Genomic DNA, 25602 nt, shown 5'->3' with positions numbered 1-25602 from the left:
ATATATATATATATATATATATATATATATATATATATATATATATATATATATATATATATATATATCTCACACCATTCTATTTGGAATCGGAAAACAAAACAATTTAGTTCTATCCTAAAACATGCTTTTTTATTATGTACAAATCTACTCGTAAATGGCATTAAACTGTACATCATCTAAATAGCTCACATTCGAAATATTTATGTTCATTATTGCAAATAGCAGTTGTGAGTTTGTGAAGGTGCTATGCAATGATTGTACTAACAGTATTATATAGTAATAAAGCGGAACAAATGTGTCCGATAAATCAGGTTAATTTCGACCACGTTTCCACCGGCTGTATATCTGTTTTGTAAGTCGTGGAGTGAAACACTACCGACCCGCTGCTTCCTACATCGGTAACCATTTCTTAGACCTGTTTAAACGTAAGTCAATAAAATATGGTATTTCAATCAACGATCTAGATCTAAATATCACGTTTGTTTATTAAAATGAATTTGACATAGTAACCAAATTTGTATTATATCCAGAAATAACTAATATTTTTCTTATATATGTGCCAATATTGAGGAATCTGAGATAAATTAAAAGTTTATAGACTATTGACTCTTCTAAAGCCCCTTAAAACTTTTCTAAGGCTTGGATTTGTCCTACTTAAATCTTCAGCTATTCTCAGCCTATGACTCTCTATTCACAGCCTATGTATCAATTGATGAAAAATTTACTTGTAGAATGGTGAATAGGAATAAATGAATCAACGTGCTGTTTCCAAAACGCTGTCACATTACTCGGTGTTGGATCTAATAAAATTGCGTTTGATTTCGCAACAATAAACAGGAATATTCGATAGCCGGCCCACTTCTGTTTCAGCTTGTTGTTAGATGAAATATTGCTTATGGCCGGTCGTGATTCAACGTGCCAAAGCGCCAATTAATAAACCTGCCTTTGGTTTAGCTTTAGTGCTAACGCTAATGGGGTTTTCGTTTGTAAAATATGCATTATAAGTACTTACGAGTAATATTTTAATTTTTCTGTAATACAAAATATGACCATTATAGACGACGTAACTAACATACATTGAAACGGAGGTTGATGCATCTAGTACTAGGGTATTAAACTCGTATGTTATAACATTAGAAACAACAATCTTAAGACAAATGAAATCTCATACTGTATGTAATGTTCAGAAATATTTTTTTTTACAAATTAACAGCATCTATCGTAATAATATTAATATGTCGAACTATGTTCTTTGATGTAGTACCGCTCTATGTTAATATATTGTAGTAATGGACTCCAACGCAGTCATCATGCAGTTTATAGTTACTCAGAGCATTTAAAAACAGCCATTTTGCATCATTGAGCGTTATAGCTGACATTTAATGGTCAACTTTGATTATGCCATTCAGGACGTAGCATCATACATCGACCTGTATAATAAAAGTAATAATATAGTCATAAAATTATCATTAAAATAGGACAGTATAATGAATTCTTAAGAGTACTTCACAGTGTCGCAATTAACTTGGTATATTTAGCGTATTGATAAGAAAATGGTAATATTGGTAGTAAAAATTTGCAAGTAATTTACGGTATACCTGTTAAGATTATTAAATGAAAAACTATTAATTAACTACACCCTTATGATTTATACAGTTTTAGAAGTCGATATATATCACCTAGTTTCGCTGCTGTAGAAATTTCAGCATTATTACCCCACTGTGGTCGGTCGTCGAACCTATGGCGTTTTTGTTTGGTTGTCTGTCAAATTCAGAATAGAACCCCTATATGATTCCAGGTTATATGTCCGTTATATGTTTGCTATATCCACCCAAGACCCAAATTTCATCGAATTCACCCAGTAGAATTTTTGTGACTGACAACCATATTCACACAATTTTTGCATTCATATAATTTGCAAGTAGGATTCGATGGATTATAGTCTAAATTCTAAAGTGACTAGAACACCAGTGTGAAGGTTTTTTAAGCAAGCAAAGGTAATGTTCAATTTTAACTATAAAATTCCAAACGCTAGTGCGTAATTTATGTGTAATTGAACCGTCTGCCATAAACGATCCGAGGCTAAGTCTTTTATTTTTTTAACTGAAAAGCTATATGGCATACTCGTATATGAGATTAGCGACTGTAAATGTCATTTTATGTGATAGTTGTTGCTATCTTGTCCATTGCCCAGTGATTGCTTTGCAAAATATATCGTTATTAGTTCCTAGATCGTCGTAAATATTTTTAGAGATAGGGAGAACGTTGCATTATTATTTACCAGTAATTCTGAGCACTACATAGAATTGATTGCAAATAGTGCAAGTAGTATAAATTTCTTCCTTGACTTCTAGTTTATGGAAATCAGGTCTTATTTAACCCTTAACGAGGTTCCAAGTTGAAATTTGATCTTGATTACAGAGCGATTGATTTCACCATCTTTAGATTCTGTAACCCGCGTTAGGCAAAAAAAAAATGTGATGCGTTAGTTTTACAATTTATTGATATTCGTTTATTCACTTACATACTGAAATTTAATAGAAATTATAAGTAAATTAAAGATAAACTTGTAATTAAAGTACATTAAGTTTCCTTATTACCTCTTCATACTTTATCTACTCAACCAATCTTCATACATTCCTTTATCCCGAAAAAATAACTGTGCCCGTGGGATACTCACGCGAGCGAAGCCGCGGGCAAAAGTTAATGTTATATACTGGAAAGTAAGTTTGTTTGTTACCACTTCACACTCTATCTATCAGCCAATATTCCTAAAATTTTGAGTAGAAAAAGAATTGCTTCCGTTGGAAACGCGTGCGGAGCCACGGGCGAAAGCTAATAGTACATTAAACATTTTTAGCTTTTTTTCCCATCACTCATACGTGACAAATAACATCTTAAGAATGATCTCGCCTTAAGAATGGTCTCTTCCGCATTTTCAACTGTTTATGAAATATGAATTAAAGCCAAGGAAGACTTGTTCAAGATGTGAATAAGTTTTATGGTCCAGGATTTATGATTCATCATCATTTAGAATTAATAACAATAACTATATTTTTTTTCTATTTAACTATTAACGTTTAGTATTAAATTTAATTATCAAATGTTATATTATTATAGTTTACGGCCAAACCCTGAAGTGCGGAAGTGCGGCCAAACCAAGTTTAGCCAGCTAAACCAAGGTGCAGCCGGTCTAAGTTAGTTAAACCTAGGGTATAGCCTGCTTATCTTCGGCTAGACCTAGGTGCAGTCCGTCGCAGAATCTAGAATTATATCTTAAGATTCGTTTATTTTTTTAATCTATAGAGACATTAATGGCGGTAAACACTGACATTACATAATTCAGAAGTATTCTTTACGACAGTCTTACTATTTTCATGAGAACTGAACATTGAGAAATATCTGAAGTATATTCAAAATAACAATATTATATATCTAATAAATAAATCTTTTAAGTACAATAAATCCAAATATAGTTGAACGCCTATTTGATGCATAATCAGTTCAATGAACATAAATAGATAAAGTGTCCGATGGAATCAGACAGCAGATTACATTTCAGTTATCGACTTAATAGTTTAATGAACTCTGCAAGGCCAAAGCCTCCTCAAGATAACTCTATAAAACCTTTTAGTTTTATGGATTTCGATTCATTCCGCAACAATATAATACGATATTGAATATCTTTACGACATCGAGCTACAGGCATATTTGTATTTAAATAAAAGCTTCCTTTAAGTGTTAACAATCAGATCACTGCAATATCCGTGAAAACTTAACAAGGCAAGGATGATTATGAACAAGTTTTAAAAGTTGTGTTCAAAGCCTTCAATATGGGAAGCGGAAAGTTCAGTTTTAGCCCTAAAAAAGACAAAGTGCCAGTGACAAGTGCAAAGACTGAGTTTAGTGTTAAGGAGAAATGTCATAAAATACAGAAGAAATTAAAGAAGACTGAAACAAAGAAGACTGATGCTGACGCAAAAGAGAAGAAGATTTGGTGGAACCAATGCAGCAGTTGTAAGAATACTTTTGTATCTATATCTAACACTCGATATAAGTTTTTATTTGATACTAAATATTGCTTTACCAACGAAAAGAGATGTTGTGAATTGTGGAGAAATTTTTAACGAAAAAGTAAATTTTCGGAATCAGTCATTGAAATTTAAAAGATGTAACCATTATAGCTAAACGGTTAGTCTAGAATTTTGAATGCAAAAGAAATGTGAAATATCATGATGTACCTAACGCATTTACTGAATTACTGAATCTACCTCTAATTAACTTGAACATAGGCACAGGGCTAAACCAATCGCAAAAGTCAATGTCGCAATCCACTTTTCGATTAGAAGGGCTAAATTTGAAGGCGACGTTTAAGGCCGTGTGGTGGCCTCGACATCACGTCGCCAACACTACGGTCGATTTCAAAAGGCAGAACCTTGATGCTCTAATTTCCCTTCATTGTAAATTCATAGGGCGTACGAAGCATCACGGCCCTTCAAGGGCCCCCTACCTTAAATAATAGAAACCACTTGTTAAGTTTGGCATTAGAATAAATTCAAAAAAGCACGTGGATGGGTTGATTTTGCATGAGATTGGCCTTATTTATTTGACCAGTTGGTTCTACTATTTGTTTTAATACACCTAGTTCTTCTATTTTAGTACCACTTTTATACAGTGTATAACTAAAGAAATCTCATTATACTCATTCACATCTGCTTTATCAATTAAAACTAACAATTTTTTTTTACCTAATTAGATTTTTTGCTGCAGTAACTGAATGGCTTTTTTTAAGTCTGCAAAGAATAAATGCTAAAGAGTTCAAACCGGCGGTGAAAATGTTTACTAATTTTATAAACACCTGCATTTGATAAAATTCAGAAATGATAAGGAATCAGTCAAAGGCAGAGGACTGCAATCAACATAATACACAATAATAATATACTAAATGATATGTAATGTTTATTTGTGTACATTTACATTATTATGGAATCTGTATTGGTCTGCTTATTCGTTAAAAATATATGGTTTAGCATGAATTCGTGCACCTTGAACGATACAAATCGTGTGTCTTCTTAAAATTATTATAAATGATTCTTACAGTCCAGTCCAAACACGATTTCAGTTTCAATAAAATCTCTTTCATTGATTAGTAAGTGTCGTACACAACATGCGTAAGTGTGTCAGTGGAAAGTCAAGACTTGGAGAGATTCCCGAGAAATCTGTGTTGAACGCCGCGCCGGCGCAGCAAGCGCTCCCAGGTTTCCACTTTCTAATCTAGCTAGAGAGGGTTGCCAAATTTTGAAATTCAATCTGATAAGTGCATTATTTTAGAACTCTTAAATTATTAAATGCTAATCTATTGTATATGAATGTGATTTCTGCATAGGAAGTTTAATGATTTCTTTAACGGAACTTATAATATATGCGGTTTTATTACCTATATCATGAAAATTCAGAACCGCATATGTTGTATATGTATTTTAATGAAAATTTTAGAAATGAAGTTTCAAAAGAAATCTATATTAATACTGTCTTAATACACTTCATATAACAGGATATGTGTGTTGAAATATTCGCGCTTTAAATTTTATTTTGGCTTTACATTTGTATGGGAAGTTCATATTGTATCCAGGCTCCGTAAACCTCGTAATAACTAAATCATATTTACTATTTGTACCCTATTTTCTAGGCTATCTAGAGCTCTTACTTTTTATTCGCAAGATATATTATATATTATTGTATATTGACTGCAATTAGATAAAATAAAACTAGAAAACATTAGCAGCCCTGGCCAAATTCATTGCAGTTATAAACGGGAACTGGTTGCACGAAAGTCGTATTCAGTTTCCTTATTGCTTTTTGTTTCCTCTCCGTTTCCTACAGTAATTTCTATTGTTATGTCTTAATATTTAACAAAATTTTCACAACACATAACTGTGTTTTAACACTGTAGTTTACAATTTAAATACTTAACTTTACATGAAAATTGTCGAGTTATTATTTTGTATCTTCGCTCTTAGAATAATTTTATTAACCTTTGCTGCAATAAAATCTCTGATAATTCTTAATTACTTTATTTTCATACTAATATCAACAATTACAAAAATATGATGTTCCACGTAGTCCTAAACTTCTAGCGTTCAATGCATGATTTGATCTAGTGACCGAAACCATATCCATGTTAAAAAAATAATTCAAAATATATCGAAATCCGGAATCAACTTGAAACGCGTCAATCTTCATTAATTGAGTGGAGATTGACAACGAAGGCCATTTTGGGGCAGGTTCTTATCGAAAGTACCAGTATCTTAACTCTTTTCTTGAACTTTAATGGGCTATGTCATTACTGGATTGCTATATTTGGTGTTGACGTTTTATTAATCGGTCGATGGATTGTTTACATTTAATTTAAAATAAATATTGTTGCTATTTCAGATTGAAAGAAATTGTATAAAAAAGGTTTTTAATTAAGTACTTAAATGTTTTGAATGAATATAATAACGTGTTATAATAAATTCATAAGGTGCCTTTATTGATCCTCCGCGCTACGTGATAGGATTCACTAGGATGCTTAGCATATGAAAGCAAGTCAACCTATGTAAATTATATATAGTCTTTTTCTAAAGTTATTATAATGAATGCTAAGAAAGAACATACAGAGACCGCAATAAAAAAGGATATAACGCAATAATTATCTTAATTGCAGTGAGTGAAATTGACCAGTACCTATGGATGGTGGGCGGGTCAGCTGGAGCGCTGGCGCTGACTGGCGTGGCGGCAGCGTCTGCTTTTTACCTCAGCACGAGGCCGAAGCCGGAGAAGCCCCTCGTCACACTGCACGAACAGAGTCTCCTTGAAACGGTGAGTCACTGTCTCTTTCAATCAAACTACTTGATAAAATGTTATCTACTAATGAATGAATGATAATGGTGGCGACCGCATCTTCCTTCTCTTACCTAAGAAGAAACGGTGACTTATGTTTTTTTTATATTACTTAAAGATGATTAATCTACAAGTACAGTTCCCTCCTAATATATTCCAGACGTATGACATTGGCTCTTCCGGTCATCTCTTCAATAAAAGTATTTATCGAAACTATATAATGAAAATTTGCTGTAATTATTTTATCCGCCTACACATACACTACACTTAGGTATAACAGCTATATTAAGTTGGTCCGGCAGCTGGCAATTGTGTAGTTTGTGCGAAACTAGTATTGCATATTTCATTTCCTAAAGCAATATCGGACAAACTTAGGATTATTGGACATTTTATTTCTAGAAAGTCTTAATCATAAAGAGTAAGACTCACTATAAAAGATATTACGAACTAAGGTTATTGGCCGATTATATTTTTGGTTAGATTAAATTGTAGCATAATACCTATTGTTGTTAAGAGTTTGTATTTGATAAGTGAGGTAATGATTACCTGTTTCTATTTTTATGAATATTTGTTTAAAACATTTGTAGCTTCTTTTTTTTTTCATAAATTTTTAGAAAAATATAGATGAAAATTTGTAAATTAAAATCAATAGAATCGTGTATAAGTCTCAAACAAAACTACTTCCAACAATAGCGTCTGAGTTTCTGAATATAAAATGTTAATTCTATTTTCATATATGAATTTTGACATAAAACAGAAATAATAATGACGTTAGGGGACTCCTCTATATCAATGTATCAAAGTTCAAGTTGTCCTAATTCAAATCGCCGCCGTTCTAGAGTTGGCAAAGCGCATCTTCGAGCGGTATTTTTAACTCATTGTACCATGAGCAGCCCAGACCGCTGCTCATCTCAATAAGCTGGAAATTCTAGTGAAAGTGACAAAATACACTAATCTTGTGCCAATTAAAATTCAATAACCATCAGTTAAAACTACCATCACTTAGACAAACAAGTGAACTGTGAAGTGTATTGATTAAAATCGATCACAATCGAACAGATAATGATGGTTGCGCAATGTGATGCTTGAGCAATTTTGAACTAAACGGTGGTTTTGGTGCTTCAGTAAGGTTTTGTTGAAATGGCGTGCTGTGACTGCTGTATCGGGGTGGACCCCATTCGACCCCCAATTAATCTGGGGGATCAATCAGAATCAATAAAAGTAAGTAATATATGAATAAAGTTATCTAAATAGTTGAAGTTATAGTTGATGTTAATACTAGATCACATCACTATATTTCTAAATTAAACTATTTAAAATTAATTCATAGAGTTTATTTTTATATGCATAATTAATTTTTAATTATTTTGTCCAAACACAAAATTGTTGATATTAAAACGGATGAACTTTTTTCGAAAATTGTACCATTAAATATGTTTTCAAAATAAGAACATTAATTACTTCTAATGAGATAAGTAATAAAATTGTGACACAGGGCAAAACATTGTTAGTCGTAGCACCCACCTCGATAGTTGGCAGAGATCCGTAACCGTTTAGATGCGGTACATTAATTAGACCCACCGATGAAAGTAATACTGATAAGAATAAAACATCACATTCGAGATCATTCCTGATTATTACCTCTTAATATTCTCTGAATATATCATTACTTTCAAAACTGATATTTTTGTTTACATTTACATGAATATAGATTTCAAAAAATATAGGATAATGTGTTTGTAAAGCAACACAATATATCTGTATTGATTTTAGCTCATTAGGGAATAGAGCGGTGTGGTAAATGTAAACTCGAGCATGAGGTATGCTCGAGTATTTACAACACATAATAAGATTAAGGAAACATATGAAACTAAATCTACTTCCGAGGCAAATTAGATTTCTGGTTCTGGTTTGATGGTTATCACTAGTTTATTTCCATTATTATTCCCACGTTTTCCATGTTTTTGGTTTTGTTCCTAGAAATAACATTATTTTTAAGCCTCTTATTTTAAACTGATCTCTTCGTTTATTTTAATCAACAAATTGACGAAAACTAAACAAACTTACAAATAAAATGGCAGTTGTAGTAATCTGTCTCAGACGAAACATAAAACAGACGACTGTTCACGTCTTCAGTGTAATAAAATTTAAAACAAAATAATATAATTTGTCTGTGACGCCTACGTTTATCACTAAATGGCTTTTGTTTTTAAGTTATATATCTTCAGACGAGATAAGTTTATAACATATTTTTGGCAAACAATACTGAAAAATCACCGTTGATCAATTAAATAAATGTAATGATGAGGTTCAACATACAAATATATTTAAGTAATTCTTTTAAGTAAGGTCTTCATGCATCAGAAAATGATAAAACTCATAATAAAGTTCTTCAACTACGCAAATCCATCGCAAAAAAAGATCCATTTAGGTAATTTGACGTGCAGGTAACTGTAAAAATTGATTTAAATATCTCACCGATAACTCTTCATTAGACATTCAACTACGTGGAATAGACATCTGTCTAAATATCGATTTAGCATGACTTAGGCTCGTAGCCAAAAATGAAATATGAGGTATTCAATGTATTTAATCATCGAAAATGGTTTGTTATTTCTAAACAGTAATGTCAGGAATACAAAGATAAAAATGGAATAAAAAGACAAAGAAATATCAAAAGTTAAGTATCGCATTCTGTGGTTTTTATGTATTTTAGATCCATCTTATTTAGGTTCATTAATCTCGACTTCAAGTGCCACAAACGATTTTTAAATTGCTATAATATTTTATGTAGTCATAAAAAGCAGGAGTGTTTTCTTGTCTATACTATGTAAACCCAATGAAATTATGAGTTTTCGACACTCGGGTTCATTTATTTCTATTTTGTTTCAGCTTTATCATGTATTTAGCATATTTGAACGCTAAAAACGTTACGTTTGTGAGTTCTAACATTATTATGTTTTTGTTGGTATATTCGCGTTAGTTTCCACAACTGTGAAAACTGTCATGTGACTGTAATATATTACATTTTACGTCACATTAACGCAAAAAAAAACTAAAATCATGAACAAGAAAGAAACTATATTAAAAAAACGGGCAAGACTAATTGTTTTGAAGTTCTTAGATGCCTTCTTGGTGTATGAATGTTCGATTTTAGAAGTTCTTAAATATCTTCTTAGATCTATGAATAATTTACGATTATACTTTATTGTTAGAAATTTTCAGTTCTTTTTAAACAAAAAAAAAACGGTACTTTCGAGATCTAGAGACAAACATACAAACGGCGACAAATCACACATACATATACTAAATATACACACATACACATACATACAATACATATATTAATTAATTAAATCATTGGAGTAATCACTCGAGTACGTTGCAATCCCGTGACATGTTTGATCATTTGCCAATTTTTACATCGCTAACAACAAGTTATGAGTGACACGTGTCATTACCATATTGATGGTATTACAAAATCTACGTTTTGACGAAAGATGGAGCAATACCATACGAAAAAAAAAATTGCTCTATTGCACGTTTTTATTCATTTTAGGCTAGGTCCAGACAATTTAATTTTCTTCAAAAAATAAAAGAAGATTACTTCTATTTAATTATTATGTAATACTAATTAAATAATTAATTTAATTATTATATTTAATATATAAATATTATTTTAGTGAATTAGTTTTTGTCTAGACTGGTTTTAGGTTTGTCTTTAACCTTCATTGTAACAAAATAATATAACAAATCTTATTTCGTACCTGTATGAGCTCATTACTAATATTTGTATGGCTTTTAAGGTAAGCACTTCCAAAGCTCTGATAATATGAACGAAATAACACGTATTATTAACTCAAAAGTACATTACAAATAAATTCGTCGAAAGCATGAAATAAAGTTCCAAAACATCTGGCTTACGTTAAAGTACAAGATGAAGGGAAAAGTAATGATTCTCAAGAGCAGAGCGTTATGCGGAAACGGCCGCTAGCCAACCGTGCCTACAATGTCAACTATTTCTGAGACGAGATTTTTATACGCCAACAACATGCTATATCTGGCAGACACGCCCTTTATTATATTAAATTTTTTAACATTGATTAAATTTAAGCATGATGACATCATATTTAATCATATCTGAAAATTCTACAATTGACAAAGAAATAATTTTTTAGGTTGATCTTTGTTGATTGGGCTTTTTACAACAAAACATGATTACTTTAGTAGATACTTTCAAAATAGAATGTTCATGAACAATCTAGATTTTTGTGAATGGAGCATCGCCATAATAAATTGGTTGTGATACTCTTAAACATTGTAGTCTACAGTAAACTACAAATAGCGCGAGTACGTCTGTATGTCACACATTTTATAAATAACCCCGGTCACAAGCACATTTTTCACTTGGCATCGGGTGGCCGATTTCCTCTCGACCTTGTTTAATAAATTCAAGATCAAATTGCTCGACATTTCACATTTTGCTTCATAATGAAGTTTTAATGGAACAATGTATTTTATTACAAACATATCACATTTCTGCTACATTAATTAAAATTAATTAAATTTCGTATTTTGTTGATTTACAACTTAAGTCTTTTCCGTTATTTATTTTATTTATTAAACTTAAACATTTGACATAACATAAATTTAAATTTATTATAAATATAGCAAAGTTGCCTTGGTAGGTACCTACGTAGTAAACACGCCATGCTTTGGACGCGACGCTTTGGAGTCAAATACTGCCGATATTTTTAAGTCATTACTTAAAAATATCGGCAACATTTGACTCCGTAACATGGATAAATAAAGATCATCTAAATCTTACTGACTTAGATGCACAGTTGAATGACCTCAAAACCTACTAAATGTTTACTCGGTCCATTATCTTAATGACATAACAATTTGTGCTGTGTCAATTTGCTGCCGAATGTTTTCGTCTTTCCCACAAGTGACTTTGACCCGAACATTGTGCCATTTTATCATTGTTCAAATCATAATATACCGTAACGTGTAAGAGTACTGTGCTTTGGAGTTAGTGGGCCAAATATATCATTAGGTTAACGGAGAGTTATTTGCATATGATTTTAGTTAGTGACGTTATGTTGTTTTGTTTTTATGTGACAGTTTATTGAATTTATCCAACTCATGCATTCGGAATTAATATTATTTTTGTTTTCTTGATCCAATGAAGTCCATCAAATAATGTTATATATCTTGACATGGTCTTTATCAACTTTATTATATTATATTAATCGGTTAATATTTTAAGCAACAAATTACATTGCAATTAATCAATGTTTATGTTTACTGTCATCTTCTTTCTTTACTTAAGCTCTTGCATCTTCAGATTATTTTAATGATGAAACTGATTAATTTATATCATGTTAAAGTATATTTATGTCGTTGCTAACTTTAGTGAAATTGAGTTTTTAATTTAGTATAAAGCTTGTTTGTACATAGGTACTTATGCGCGTTGCTCTATTGAAGTCGTCAAGCATTAGTATGTGTTGTGCTACGCATTACTGTGTTGCCATGTTACTCAAATGCGTTCACAACTTAATGAGATTATGACTCATTAGTTACTGTTCGCGAAGGGATTCAGTTCAATGACCTCATGTAGTTGTACTGTATTACAACAAGTAATGGAGGTTACTAAAATGAAATTATATGTTTTGGATGTTAATTTGAAACTAGACAAAGACGGCATAATTGAAAGGAAACAAACGGAAATAAACAAAAGGAAATAAACGTAGAAAAAGGCTGAGAAGAAGAAGAGATTAAAAATCAACACACTATTTATCTTGGTAAATTTTAGTTAATAATATATTGGTTTTCTTTTCATTACAGGGACCTGAAATGGTTCGAGTGTCAAAGTTCTACAAAGATGCAAAAAACGGACGCTACCTTCGTTACCTCCATGACGACACGCGCACGTTATATGAAACTTTTCGACGGGGCGTGAGAGAGTCAAGTGAGTTCTATATTAAAACTAGAACTTGCCAAAGATTAACTTTTCCATATGCAAAAATGAAATGTAAAGAACTTGGTGTACCAATAAACTGAGCATCTAGAAATATTATTACCGTAAAATAAAATAAGCAGAATGGTATCGTTTATTTATAAATTGTTAGTAATCCCAAGGTACACACTAATGAAATTGAAGCCGTAGGCTTAAATTAATCATCATAGCATATTTTAAAAATAGAAAAGCATAAAATGCAAACTACGATACGAGGTGCGCCTCAAGGTAGAATTCTAGACCCACCTCATTTACTCCCATTTCCGCTCGTTACTGATAAATGCGATAATGCTATGGTATTTTAAATAGCCATTATTATGATCACTCGAACTAGTTAACGAGATACACTTAAATTTAATTTGTGCAACTAGCCTAGCCAATTCTTTTCAAAATTGAAAACGACGTATCGTTTACGACGAAATAAGATAAGTTCTGACGGAATATTCCACAACTGGTAGCTGAACTGCATTATGACACTGACGACGACGCTCCGAGTAAGCTGTATGTAATTACAGTTTTTTATTACAGATAATGGCAACTGTCTCGGATGGCGTGAGGGACCGAACAAACCCTACGTTTGGCAGACGTATAACGAGACTCTTTTGCGAGCGAAAAATTTCGGCTCCGGACTAATATGTCAGGGGCTTTCACCTGGTCAGAATACATTTGTTGGTGAGTTGTCTTTTTAGTAAAACCTTAATTGAATTACACTTTTCCAGTAAATATATTGCTTACAATGTTGCGTTTGAATTTGCAGGTATTTATTCACAGAATTGTCCAGAATGGATCATGACAGAACAAGCAGCGTACTGCTACTCAATGGTCATTGTACCATTGTACGACACATTGGGAGCGAATGCATGTTCCTTTATTGTTAATCAAAGTACGTAAGCAAATGCATGTTTAATTTTATTTTTAGCTTCGTATCATGTAGATTACAATAAATCAAGTATAACAACTTAAGCATTATTATGTACAAAAGTAAATTTGTAGTTAATTCCAGTAACCTTTCTACAAATTTTACTTAATCACGTCTTTCATAATCTATTTGTGGGACAGAAAACACTTCCAGATAAAATATAAATTAACGCAAGATAATTTTTGGATCATGCCCCATTATATTCAGGAAGCTACCACTTAGTTTGAGGCTTTGGTAAATAAATGATTTGATTTTGGAATCTTGCTACAACATAACCATAATGGAAATGTTATTGATACATGTTATTTTACGTTAATAATAAAAATATTTAATTTATCAGCGGAAATGGCCGTAGTAGTATGCGAGGACGACAAGAAAGCGAACCTTCTGCTGGACCAGTCGCCACGGTGCCTGAGAAAACTGATCACGATCAAGGAAGTCTCGCCGTCCACCCACCAAAGGGCGAAGAGTCGGGGCGTAGAAATTGTTAAGTTCAGTGATGTTGAAATACAGGGAGCGCAGAAAGACTATCCTTGTGTTGTGAGTAAATCACATTTTACTACAGTCCATCAATCATAATATTATTGCTAGTAAATTAGACCCAATGTTTTCAGTTGTTATTATAGTTGTCTTTTCTTATAGTAACTGTCTCTTTAAAGTTTATGTGTGTGATGGAATCCACTCCAAGTTTATTTAGTACCAAATAATATTATATTTATATTTATGTAACTGTTAGTAAACTTTCTCGTTGCATAATTATATATTATTGTTATTAAACGCCCACATACATTTTTTATTTCCCAGACGTTTCTGATCTTGTTAGAAAGGTCCGTGGTCACTAGGCGACTCAATGTGTGCGCGTTTAATATTCGTAATTTAATATATAGATCATGGCGTACTTTCGATATTACAAATATAACATGTAATTTTCAGCCACCATCGCCAGAAAGCCTGTGCACAATCTGCTATACATCAGGCACGACGGGAATGCCGAAAGGCGTGATGTTGACACACGAGAATGTGGTAGCCTCCGTGTGCAGTGTCATGATGCAACTGGGAGAACATAAGCCCTCCAAGAATGACGTCATGGTCTCATTCCTGCCACTCGCTCACATGCTTGAGAGGTGTTGTGAGGTAAATAAAAGTTCAAAATAGAATTTTTAAATGTTAATAAGGCATCTGTATTGCCTGTCGACGTAATTTTACGACACGTTCACATCTGCTTTAACTATAGGCATAATGCTAAAAGTTTAACTGTGGTATCGACGAATTCAGGTACATAACTATGAAAATATGATTGATTGATATAATTGTGTATCTCGTGTAGAAAACAATAATATTACAATTAGTTCAATGGTAAAAAGCAAAAATTGTTTTTCCATTTTGTGTGGTTATGATAGTAAAATTGCGGTTTCAAATAACTTTGCTATAACATTATAACAGGCGTTATACTTGTATTTTTATTTCACAACTTTATTATTTGAAAAAGTACGTTTATGTAACCTTATGTACCTTTATGTAACCATAACGTCTTTATGTTTTAGAATGCTCTGTATATGGTAGGAGGAGCGGTTGGTTTCTACAGCGGTGATATGAGGAGACTAGCTGATGATCTCAGTGCCCTAAAGCCTACTATGATGCCAGCAGTACCTCGACTCCTAAACCGGTTGTACGATAAAGCACAATCAGAAATATCTAGCTCGAAGTTAAAGAAATTGCTTTTTAATATGGCACTATCGGCAAAAGAATCGGAGCTAAAAAGGTGAGAACTTACCTCTGATATTAGCATTTCCATGAAGGAATAAATGAAAGTAATGAAACTTACTAAGTACATTAAAATGTAAATTAACGGTTGAATCAATGCACATAATTGATTATATCACTAATATTAATAATTAAGTTTTTTTGTTGTAACAGCTTTGAATCCCTCTTCCTAAAGAATTATTGATATATTTCTCAAATTCAAATTTTCAGAGGTATAATAAGAAGCGACTCAATCTGGGACAAGCTGGTATTCCGCAAGGTCCGCGAAGGCATGGGCGGGCGTCTTCGCATCATTGTTGTCGGCTCCGCTCCTCTTGCTGGAAACGTTCTGACCTTTGCCAGATGCGCTCTTGGTTGTTTGGTAAGTGTACAAGTATTGCATAGAATGGGCAATACCCATTTGAGATTGAGCTCTTATTGTGCTCCTCTGATTAAAATACTTTAGACTGCTTCTATAATGGCCGTCTATATTAATGTGTTACACTTAATATAATATATTATATTAATGTGTTAATCTTTAAGATAATTTCTTTTTCATAAATATGAGTTATGCATCGTGTATATACTTCATTCAATTTTTGGCACCACAATAATACTGTCTATAAATTATTTGCACACATCAATATATTTTTTGCCAGTATTTCGTTGAAGTTGGTAGTAGTCGTATTGAATGTTTATTTGCTTTACGTTCTTAGTTTTGAAATCAAAGATTTATCCGGTGGAGGTGATATGGAAAATCGCCAACTGCCATTTAGTATTTCGAGCTTCAGTTTGCGTTCAAAACAAACAAGTTACCAACCAGTGAGTTCTGTCATAAATACTTGATAGTATATAGAATATTATCAGAATTTTCCGCAAGGCCGCCCTTCCCAATCACTAAAAATAGAGATAATCTTTTCATTGAAATGGCCAATAGAAACAAAATGAGGATAACCCTGAGACGTGTTAATATCATCATTTCGGAAAAAAATACACATGTTACAATTTATCTATACAGTTGCATTTGAGGCAAATATTAACATTGAAGATAAAATAGAACGTTTACGGCCAAGTAATTCTCGATCATACCGTGATCAACTACAGTCAATAAATTAAATTTTTATATTTCTTAGAGAATCTGGTATATATGTTACTGTAAAAGTACAGGTAAATCTTATGTTTTTTCAGAAAATCTTAGGATTTACCGGTATGGGTTGGTAAATGTAAGGATTTTTAAATAATTGACGATTTTTTCGGGATTTTGGCATTGGAATTTAGTATATGCTAGGTTTTGCTACTGACGGCTGGTAAATGTTGGTTTTGGGAATAAAACAATGATTCATTCTTATTAATCTTTTATTTTTCAGTCAAAACCTTACATATTTTTATGTAGGTATCATAATTATGAGAGTAATTAATTAACTAAGTAATTAATCAAATCCTTACCTATTTTAAATTATTTTCATTTGGTCAGTATTTTTATTTATACATGTTTTTAAATTTTAAAGGTAAGGTATAATCTTTAAAATACTTCCTTAATAGTACAAAATAACAAAAGCAAAATTATTTTCTCAACATTTACCGTGCCTTCGACGTAAATCTTAAGATTTACCAAGTGAATGGTGGTAAAAGTTCGAATCGCAAAATTGTTCGAACTTTTACCATTAAGACTTGGTAAATCTTAGGTTTTACTGGAATACCTTAGGATTTACGGTAGTTCGTGCTTTTACAGTAACATATACATTATATTGTTTTCAAAAAGCACTGCGTAAAAATCGACATAAATAAACTTATATTCTCAGCCATTGCACTGACTTGACTTGTTGTTAACGTTAGATCGTTTAGCATCATCTTTCACAAGATGAATAAACTAAGGTTGCGAAGCATTAGGTATAAGACATCGCAGTGTATCGTAATATGTGTGTACAATTTGGAATTAGATCCAATAGATATTCAAGCAATTTGTTTTCTTTTTCAGATTGTGGAAGGCTACGGACAGACAGAGTGCACTGCGCCGGTGACCCTCACAGTTCAGGGCGACCATGTTCCTGAACATGTCGGGCCTCCCGTCGCTTGTTGCAAAGTGAAAGTGTGTACCCATTTCACTTTTTAATAAGCATAGTTCTAAAATGGTTCATGGCAAAGCCTTTTCTTCTTCTTTGCTTTTTTCCTATTACTTGGAGTCGGCCCTCCTCGTTCTTAGGCGCCGGGGAGTCCATTGTTAATTGCATTATTTATTTATATAATCTTTTCTCTCTTTCTAGCTAGTGGATGTACCCGAAATGGAATATTACGCGGCGCAGGGCCAGGGCGAGGTGTGTGTGCAAGGAGCTAACGTGTTCAAGGGTTACTTCAAGGACCACGAGAAGACCAAGGAGGTCATCGACCATGACGGATGGCACCACACCGGAGATGTCGGGAAGTGGTTACCTGTAAGTTTCATTTCTGTAGATAATGTTATAAAATGTTATGTTGCTTGTTTTTATTATTACTTGGAACGACGATGTAAAAGAAATGGTGGTAGCAACTTATATGGATGGCCCAGGACAGAAAAGGTTGGTGTAGACTGAAGGAGCTAGGAGGAGGCCTAGGCCCAGCAGTGGCTCACGGAGGGCTGTTGACGATGATGTTGTTGTTACCTCAGAATGTAACAGCACATGTTTTGTATTTGGGTACTGAGAAGTGCGTTGTGACATAGCTTGTTTTAATTATTTTTTTAAATAGCTTAACATAAAAATAATTTTACAGAAAGAGCTTTAAATTCACGCAGTAATGTCAATGTCTAAAGGTTGCCTATATAATGTTCTTTATCCGTTCTGATATTTTCATGTAAATTCTTCATTTTTTTGTTTTGATTCCGACAAATTTAATTTAAATAAACTGCTAATCTGAAGGTGGATTATATTTTGTTTGAAATAAGTAAAATGTATCGAAAGAAGAGTTTAATATCTAACATAATTTAGTATTATTCATGATTATTATATGCGTGATTTTTCTGTGTATTTTGTAAGTAGCGTTATATTACGATGTTATCATTTGATTTTTCCAGAATGGCACTCTAAAAATCATCGACAGAAGAAAACACATTTTCAAACTTTCGCAAGGCGAGTACATAGTTCCTGAAAAAATCGAAAACATTTACATAAGAAGTCAGTACGTCGAGCAAGTCTTCGTGCATGGTGAATCGCTAAAGGTAATTTTTAATACATGTTTTATCATTATACCTCAAAAAGCTAGCCTAGCATCAGATTTTGTGCGTAATATTTTTTTTATTTTCAACGCTAGACAGGTGACCGCGAATCTTGAGACTGTTAAAAATAAATATGCTCATATGTAGTTCAAAAATAGCGATACTGCTTGGAAACATACGGTTTAAAATAACTATAAGAACGAGACGGCCCTAATCCTCATAGAGATTTAGTCAAGCGATTTGAATGAGCTTAGCTTCCGTGGAGTTGTGTTTATAAAATATTTTATATGAAAATTTTCTGTGTGGTAATTATAATAAATAATATCGAATTCTGTATACGTTGCGAAAGAATATCTGATATCTCATACATTCATTATTTATATTTTTTGTTACTTGTTAATGGGGCATTTCACTGTAAATAAATAAATTCCATAAAATTTCCAAGATCGATATCTGCAACCCCATTTAAGATAACTGAATTGTCAGAAATAAATAATGAAAAGAAAGATAATTTTATTAGCAAAACACATGCGTATATTGGTGTTGAAAGAAAAAAAAAACTTAAACTTACATGTTTTACCAACTGTGGGTATATGTAACAATTAATGTAATGCATAAAAGTCTATCTGTAAAAGTTTTATTTACACTTAAAAACATAATAAATTGTACCCCTATTCCTTCCTTAGAAATCACACTATTGATGAAAATCGCATGTATATCCGTGCAATAGTTATTTAGTTCATCGCGAAGACAGACGACTTTGTTTTATAATATATTAGGATTATAATAATAAATCGTCAATGTATTTCAGTCGTGCGTGATAGCGATAGTAGTGCCCGACGTAGACGTGGTGAAATGCTGGGCTTTGGAGAACGGCATCAAGGGCACGTTCTCGGCGCTGTGTGAGAACGAGAAGGTGAAGAAGGTGATCCTCGACGATATGCTGCAGTGGGGCAAGACCGCCGGCCTCAAGACTTTCGAACAGGTAATAATAACTTGGCCAACTTGTGTCCCATAGAGGTGAGCAGAGACTATAGAATTCCACTTGCCACGATCTTGATAAACCTCACTCGCTTCCTCTCACTCATTTCTTTTGGCCTTTCTACCATATTGGGAAGGAAAACCGATAACCGAAACTAATTTCAAATTTCGAAGAAAAATTTTAAGAATACTATCGTCAAAGAAATTTCGAATATGAAATTCTATATATCTAACGTCCGCTATTGCGGTCGCATCGAAACTTCTCATTTTTCATGCAAGTATTAAAATTTCCTGCAAGTAATTGTAGGTTCGACATCTGGGCTAGACCTCTTGACTCAGTGTGCTCGCTTTTCGATCTCACAACGTCTTAGAAACATTATTCATTCCCTGACTCAACTCTTCTTCTTACAGGTGAAAGACATCTATCTTCATCCGGACCCATTCTCAGTACAGAACGGCCTCTTGACGCCGACGCTGAAGGCGAAACGACCAGAGATCAGAAGTTACTTCAAGCCACAGATAGAAGATATGTACAAACAGCTCGCATAACGGCAGCACTGTTATTTACACTCACAAATAATAATTGTTTCAATGAGATGGACAGTCGTTAACAGGGAATATTACGAAGTCATAACGTGATAGTGCAGCACCAGCGTAAGTAGACAGTATTTTGACATGGACAAGATATTCTAAGTTTGAAAATGACAGAATTGAACACCGGCAATAGGTGGTTTGTTTACTGCATTTTCTGATGCCGCGACATGTATCGAATTTCGTAATGTTTCCTTGTTTTTACAGCTATAGATATGTAACAACTTCTCAAAAATTATTCGTGAAAATTATTGGATATAGATTGATAAATAATTTTTATGTTTGTATGCCATGCGTTTCACGATTTCACAATAGAAATTTATTAAATTACAATTGCCAAGGACAGTAGTATAAAAAGGTAATGACGCACATATAGTTTATTTCCATTGTTTTTTTTAACTAGAAACAAATGTACGTTGTTTAAGTTCACCTTTCCTAAGCAGACAATAGAAAGTGTTAAATGGTAAATGCCAAATTTGAAACTATGTCCGTCTTATTAAAATAAGAACATCTTAATACCTACCATTTCACAGTACTTGCATGTGTTCGATAATTAGTTCTCACTTTGCTTTTGCTACGTTTATAATGTATAAGATACTATAATACTGACTGACACAATACAATATTTGATACGTCATTTGACATCTTATTTACATTAGCCCGAGTACGAAAAATATTATAACGTATTTGCTACGAATTTTGCCTGACGGATTACTCTTCAGAAAAAAACGCAAATAAAAATCAATCTTAAGTTAATATAATATAGGATTCATTTTGGAGATAGAAAATCTAATGGCAGATGTCCTACTCAAATTTTCTCCCCCTATTAATAAAGAGGGAGAGAAAAGGAGTCAGAGAACTTCTCAGTTCAGATACCTAATCCGTCTAGAATATATAACGTAGATATTAAAGCACGTTTACCATTAGAAAGCAAGAATTTTTCGTGGTTGTCTTGCAGTTCTATCATAATATATAGTAAATATACATATATAAAACTTTCAGTAAATTGGTGGTAAACATTGTAAACAATAAATGTATTGATATTTTCAGCCAAGATGTTTTGACTCCAAAAAATGAAACATAAACAAAACTGCCATCTAAAAATAAAAGTATATATAGTTTAAAACTAGTTAAAATTTAACTAACTGTCCTGTGTAGCAGTATCTTTCTTCGAAGGTTTACTTAAAGATTAAATTGTTATATAGGAATTTAGTTATTAAAGAAACATTTGGAAAAAAGATGACGCACAAAAGAGGGCACGTTAAGAAATTATATTTTAACTTTTTCAATACCTAAATATGTTTAGGTGTCTATAATAATGTAGGAAAGTAACATTTCATGCAGTCAATTAACAATAAATAAATCTTTGGAATATAGCATTTTGGCTATTGTATTGAACATCACGACCGGCGTCGCATCGCCATTTTGGATTTACACTTTTGTTGACTATTTGTTCTGTTAGAGTTAATCAATTATATTATTATCGCTTATGAATTTAAAAGGCATTTCCATATAATAAAAATAAAATAATATAATAAGCTTTATAAATAAAAAAAACTGCTGCAAGATTATAATGTACCTAATATTGTCATTTTACACATTATTGATAGACATAATAACTCTTTCGGGCACAAATAAACATTATATCCACCAACAAAATCCAAATGGAATTGCCGGTTGTAAAACATTTTTATACTCTATATTTTAAGTTTTATAGGGAGTATAATTTACAATAATAGACTTAGATAAATTTGTAAGCAATACGTTCTACGTATGTAAACTGAAGTATACATGAAATAGATTACATTATATCGACGACGCTAACAGGCGGTTCATTTAGCAAGTATAATGCTATAGAAATGTTCTTTGTTTAATAATCATTATTTCGTGTGTTTATCAAGTTCTGTGAGTATCCGATGATGTTGTAACTTTTAGTGACGTATTATAATTTTGGTGCAAATACTAATAGGTCTAAGTAGAGAAATACTCGTACTTTATGCCGTGCCTTCCTAAAATATTTTGTAATTCAAGATTAAAAATAGCGCAATTTCAATAGGGTTGCGCGAGAATAATTCTTATTTTATTTGCGTTAAGTAGAATTTTGTGATTATATTTCTGTTTTTTTTTTAATTGTGTGTGTGTGTAATTGGGTTGAGTCTTATGTTGGGATGCGGAGGAAAAAACTGAAGCTCTAAATGATAATTGCGCTTTTGCTCGCGTCATCCCAACTTAAGGTTTGTGAATCTCTTCTACGTTGCGAATGATTTGTGAGTTTTACATGACGAAAAAAAAATGTTTTAACTCTGACGTGCGCTATGATTTTTTCACAGAAGTTTTTTAACATTCAAAAAATATGAATCACTTTTAAGTATGTATCTTTGATCAGTTCATAATTAGTAGTGCATATTCATATAGTCAAATCAATTAACTTGTACAAAATCGTAACGCACGGCCAGCTTTAAACAATACAATTTAGAACAAAACATCGCACCGTGTAGCTCTAAGCAATGATTTTGTAATTCTCTACGCAATATTAATAAGTTGTATCATGCTTCGAGCGAAAGTTACGGTTTCATGTTGTTCAAACCAAAATTTTGTTGTTATTGGTGCAAGTTGTACTACGATAATTTATTTTTAAATAAAAATTTTGAAAACTTAACTGTGGCTTTTTTTTTTTCATTATTATTTTTATATAGTTTTAACTCAGGCGAGTAGTTTGGAAGGATGCTACTTGATAAAATTTGACAACTAGTATTAGTCTAAAAATGTTCGGGTTCAGAATGGAAAAGTAACTGGAAAATTCTGCTATAACCGACGGAGGGGAAATAAAAGATACAATAACAAGTTATGTTAAAATATTTTGTTATATTATAGTTAAATTGACAAGCATGATAAGTGTCAGGGTTAAAGAACATATTGAAAGAAAAGGTATACAGGTAATTATTATCCTGAGATTTGTTTGGGGTCGATATCTAGGTCATAGTCCTAGCTACTATTTTAAAATAATTGATCCTACTGAAAAGATTGTGTTTACATGTTAACACTACACAACATTGCAACACCAAGGTTAGTTTACAGATTCAATGATTTCAGAAATGACAACGTTTTATTTTAAATGGTCGTCCGTCACGACAGGTTATCTCTGATGGATCTACTAGTACCTGTATTAAATCACGGAGCCAGCAGTTTCGTGCATCACGCAAGACTAATGGACATAACCATGAACTAAAATGTGCAAATGTACCGATTGTTGATTCTAGTTGAAGGCAGGACATCTAACATGACTTTTACGACTACCTACCCCGCCATCTAGTGGCAGGTAGTCGGATACACAATATTGTGCAAGTGAAACGTGAGGAAACTTGCAACTGAGCAATGTGCAAGTTTCCTCACGATGTTTTCCTGCACCGGAAGCAAGTGGTGGTCTAAGAGACTACTATACATGAATCAGATTTTTCCATCACAGGCGGAAGGTTTTAAACACTGGGCCACCACAGTTTCAATAGATTTGATAGATCTTGAGAGCAGAAAAAGGGTGTGCTTAAAAAACTGATACGCCTCTGTTTAAATTTCATTTTGCGAAAATCTACCATTATTCATATTCTTTATTTTCGATGGTAAAACCAAACCGGGCCATTTTAATGGCTTCATTTTTCTCCTTCATTGCGTGTCGGCGCATTACAGTATTAGATTTTCCCAGGCTAGTTGTGCCCACACTACAGCTAAGTAGGTGGTCAACATGAAATCTTCCCAAGAGCAGGAGTTACCAAAGGAGGCGACCAGAGTTTAAGACTGTGGTTTGGGCGATGATGCGAGGAACCAAAGTTCATACTCCACTTGATCGACTCATTTGCACCGGTCCACTTGATTGCTACAGCTACATTACATATACCTAATAAGAAGTAAGTACGAGCTTGAGTGCAGTTAATACATCTACTTACAAGTAAACCAATGGCACAGTATATAAGGGTAAGTACGTCGGCGTTAATAATGACCACATCAGGCGGTAGTTCCTCACATTCTCACGGGGTGAAAAAATCCTGTACTTTGCAGTATCTCTTTCATGAATATCTAGCAGTTGTGTTGTGATGATGACGAAATGTTTCATATAAAATTATGGCAAATGGACGTTCTCTTTCCCTCACTCATCGGCGTGTTACCGGATTAACTACTTATTACCTGATGACGCCGCCGCCGCATCAAAGCCCGGGATCCACACACAAGATCATTAAAATTTTGAAGATTCGGCAGTGGTTAACATTCTCAGAAAAGTATTTTTATCCCGTAATCGCATCGGAAAATTTTGCTATACTATTTTCCTCATTATTGCTAGTCTAACTAACGCATTATATTGAGTTGTGATTATTTTCTACTCGTCACACCCACATTAACATTTTATTCTATGTAAAATTTACATAAAATATAGACGGTAGAATTTATGAGTCCAATGATCTTTATATTGAGCAATTATTCCTAAATCGTTAGGAGTTCGCGACGGAGAGAAGCTATATACATTTAACTGGAAAGTTATAAATTAAATTTGAAAGTTTGTGAGGATGTGTGTATGTATGTATGTATATTTGTTAGTCTTTCACGCAAAATCTACTGTGTCGATTGTTTAGAAATATGGTTATTATATATTTTTCAGTTAAGGAAAATCTGTCTAGACCGTCTGTCAAGCAAAAACGACTGGCAAACATCAGTCGGTGTCAATATCTCGCTAACTTATTTTTATATTCATACTCCTGACATCAGTCAGGTAGTACCTGTGGGTAGTACCTATTACTTATAAAAATAACGGGGACCGTCCGTCCCGTCTATTCCCTTTGTCTCCACAAAATTTTAAATTTCAAATATTAGTGAAATGAAGTCTAAATTAGCTTAAGTAGTCCAGAGCGGTGACCCATAATTTAAAGACTCAAGTCTCAAAAAAGCTCAAATTTAACAAAAGCCTAGTTGAGGTAAAATCGCGATCGAATCGATATCGTACGCGACAGTAGCAGCCATCTAGCGTCCAATAACGACAACGCAATGTTAACCCTACATTGAGGAAATAAAATGTTATCATCAGAGTCAATATACTAATTAAAATAAATAAACACGATAAGTTTTAATTGTAGTATTTGTTCATAATATATACTTGTTGTTCACTAATAGTTTGTTTCATTTACTTTGTGTGTGCCAATTGTTTTTTGCATAATAAATTTTTCATTAGAACCTAGGTTCTAATGAAAAATTTATTGAAGTATAGATATAAACGTTACATTTTAA

General features: G+C 32.8%; 1 protein-coding gene across 8 annotated transcripts in view; it reads left to right on the top strand.

Annotated features, from left to right (window-relative positions):
• LOC128675165 (uncharacterized protein) overlaps positions 1–22990 on the top strand; it is a 46632-nt gene extending 23642 nt beyond the window's left edge. For 4 of the 8 annotated variants that reach the window (XM_053754369.1, XM_053754371.2, XM_053754370.2 and 1 more), the window contains exons 2-15: positions 3743–4020; positions 6710–6864; positions 12736–12859; positions 13436–13579; positions 13665–13790; positions 14167–14366; positions 14760–14960; positions 15371–15588; positions 15801–15951; positions 17548–17658; positions 17834–18001; positions 18619–18762; positions 19571–19744; positions 20152–22990. In XM_053754369.1, coding sequence (XP_053610344.1) covers positions 3837–4020; positions 6710–6864; positions 12736–12859; positions 13436–13579; positions 13665–13790; positions 14167–14366; positions 14760–14960; positions 15371–15588; positions 15801–15951; positions 17548–17658; positions 17834–18001; positions 18619–18762; positions 19571–19744; positions 20152–20289 — 2238 coding nt within the window. In that variant the 5' untranslated portion in view covers positions 3743–3836 and the 3' untranslated portion in view covers positions 20290–22990. Of the gene's footprint in view, positions 1–3742; positions 4021–6709; positions 6865–7760; positions 8107–12735; positions 12860–13435; positions 13580–13664; positions 13791–14166; positions 14367–14759; positions 14961–15370; positions 15589–15800; positions 15952–17547; positions 17659–17833; positions 18002–18618; positions 18763–19570; positions 19745–20151 lie in introns of those variants that run through there. The other 4 variants (XM_053754374.1, XM_053754375.2, XM_053754373.2 and 1 more) reach the window with 2 other exon arrangements.
• The last annotated feature ends 2612 nt before the right edge of the window (positions 22991–25602 follow it).

This window comes from Plodia interpunctella, chromosome 14 (assembly GCF_027563975.2).
Source record: "Plodia interpunctella isolate USDA-ARS_2022_Savannah chromosome 14, ilPloInte3.2, whole genome shotgun sequence".
NCBI classification, from domain to species: domain Eukaryota; kingdom Metazoa; phylum Arthropoda; class Insecta; order Lepidoptera; family Pyralidae; genus Plodia; species Plodia interpunctella.
This window is presented reverse-complemented; position numbering and strand designations above follow the sequence as displayed.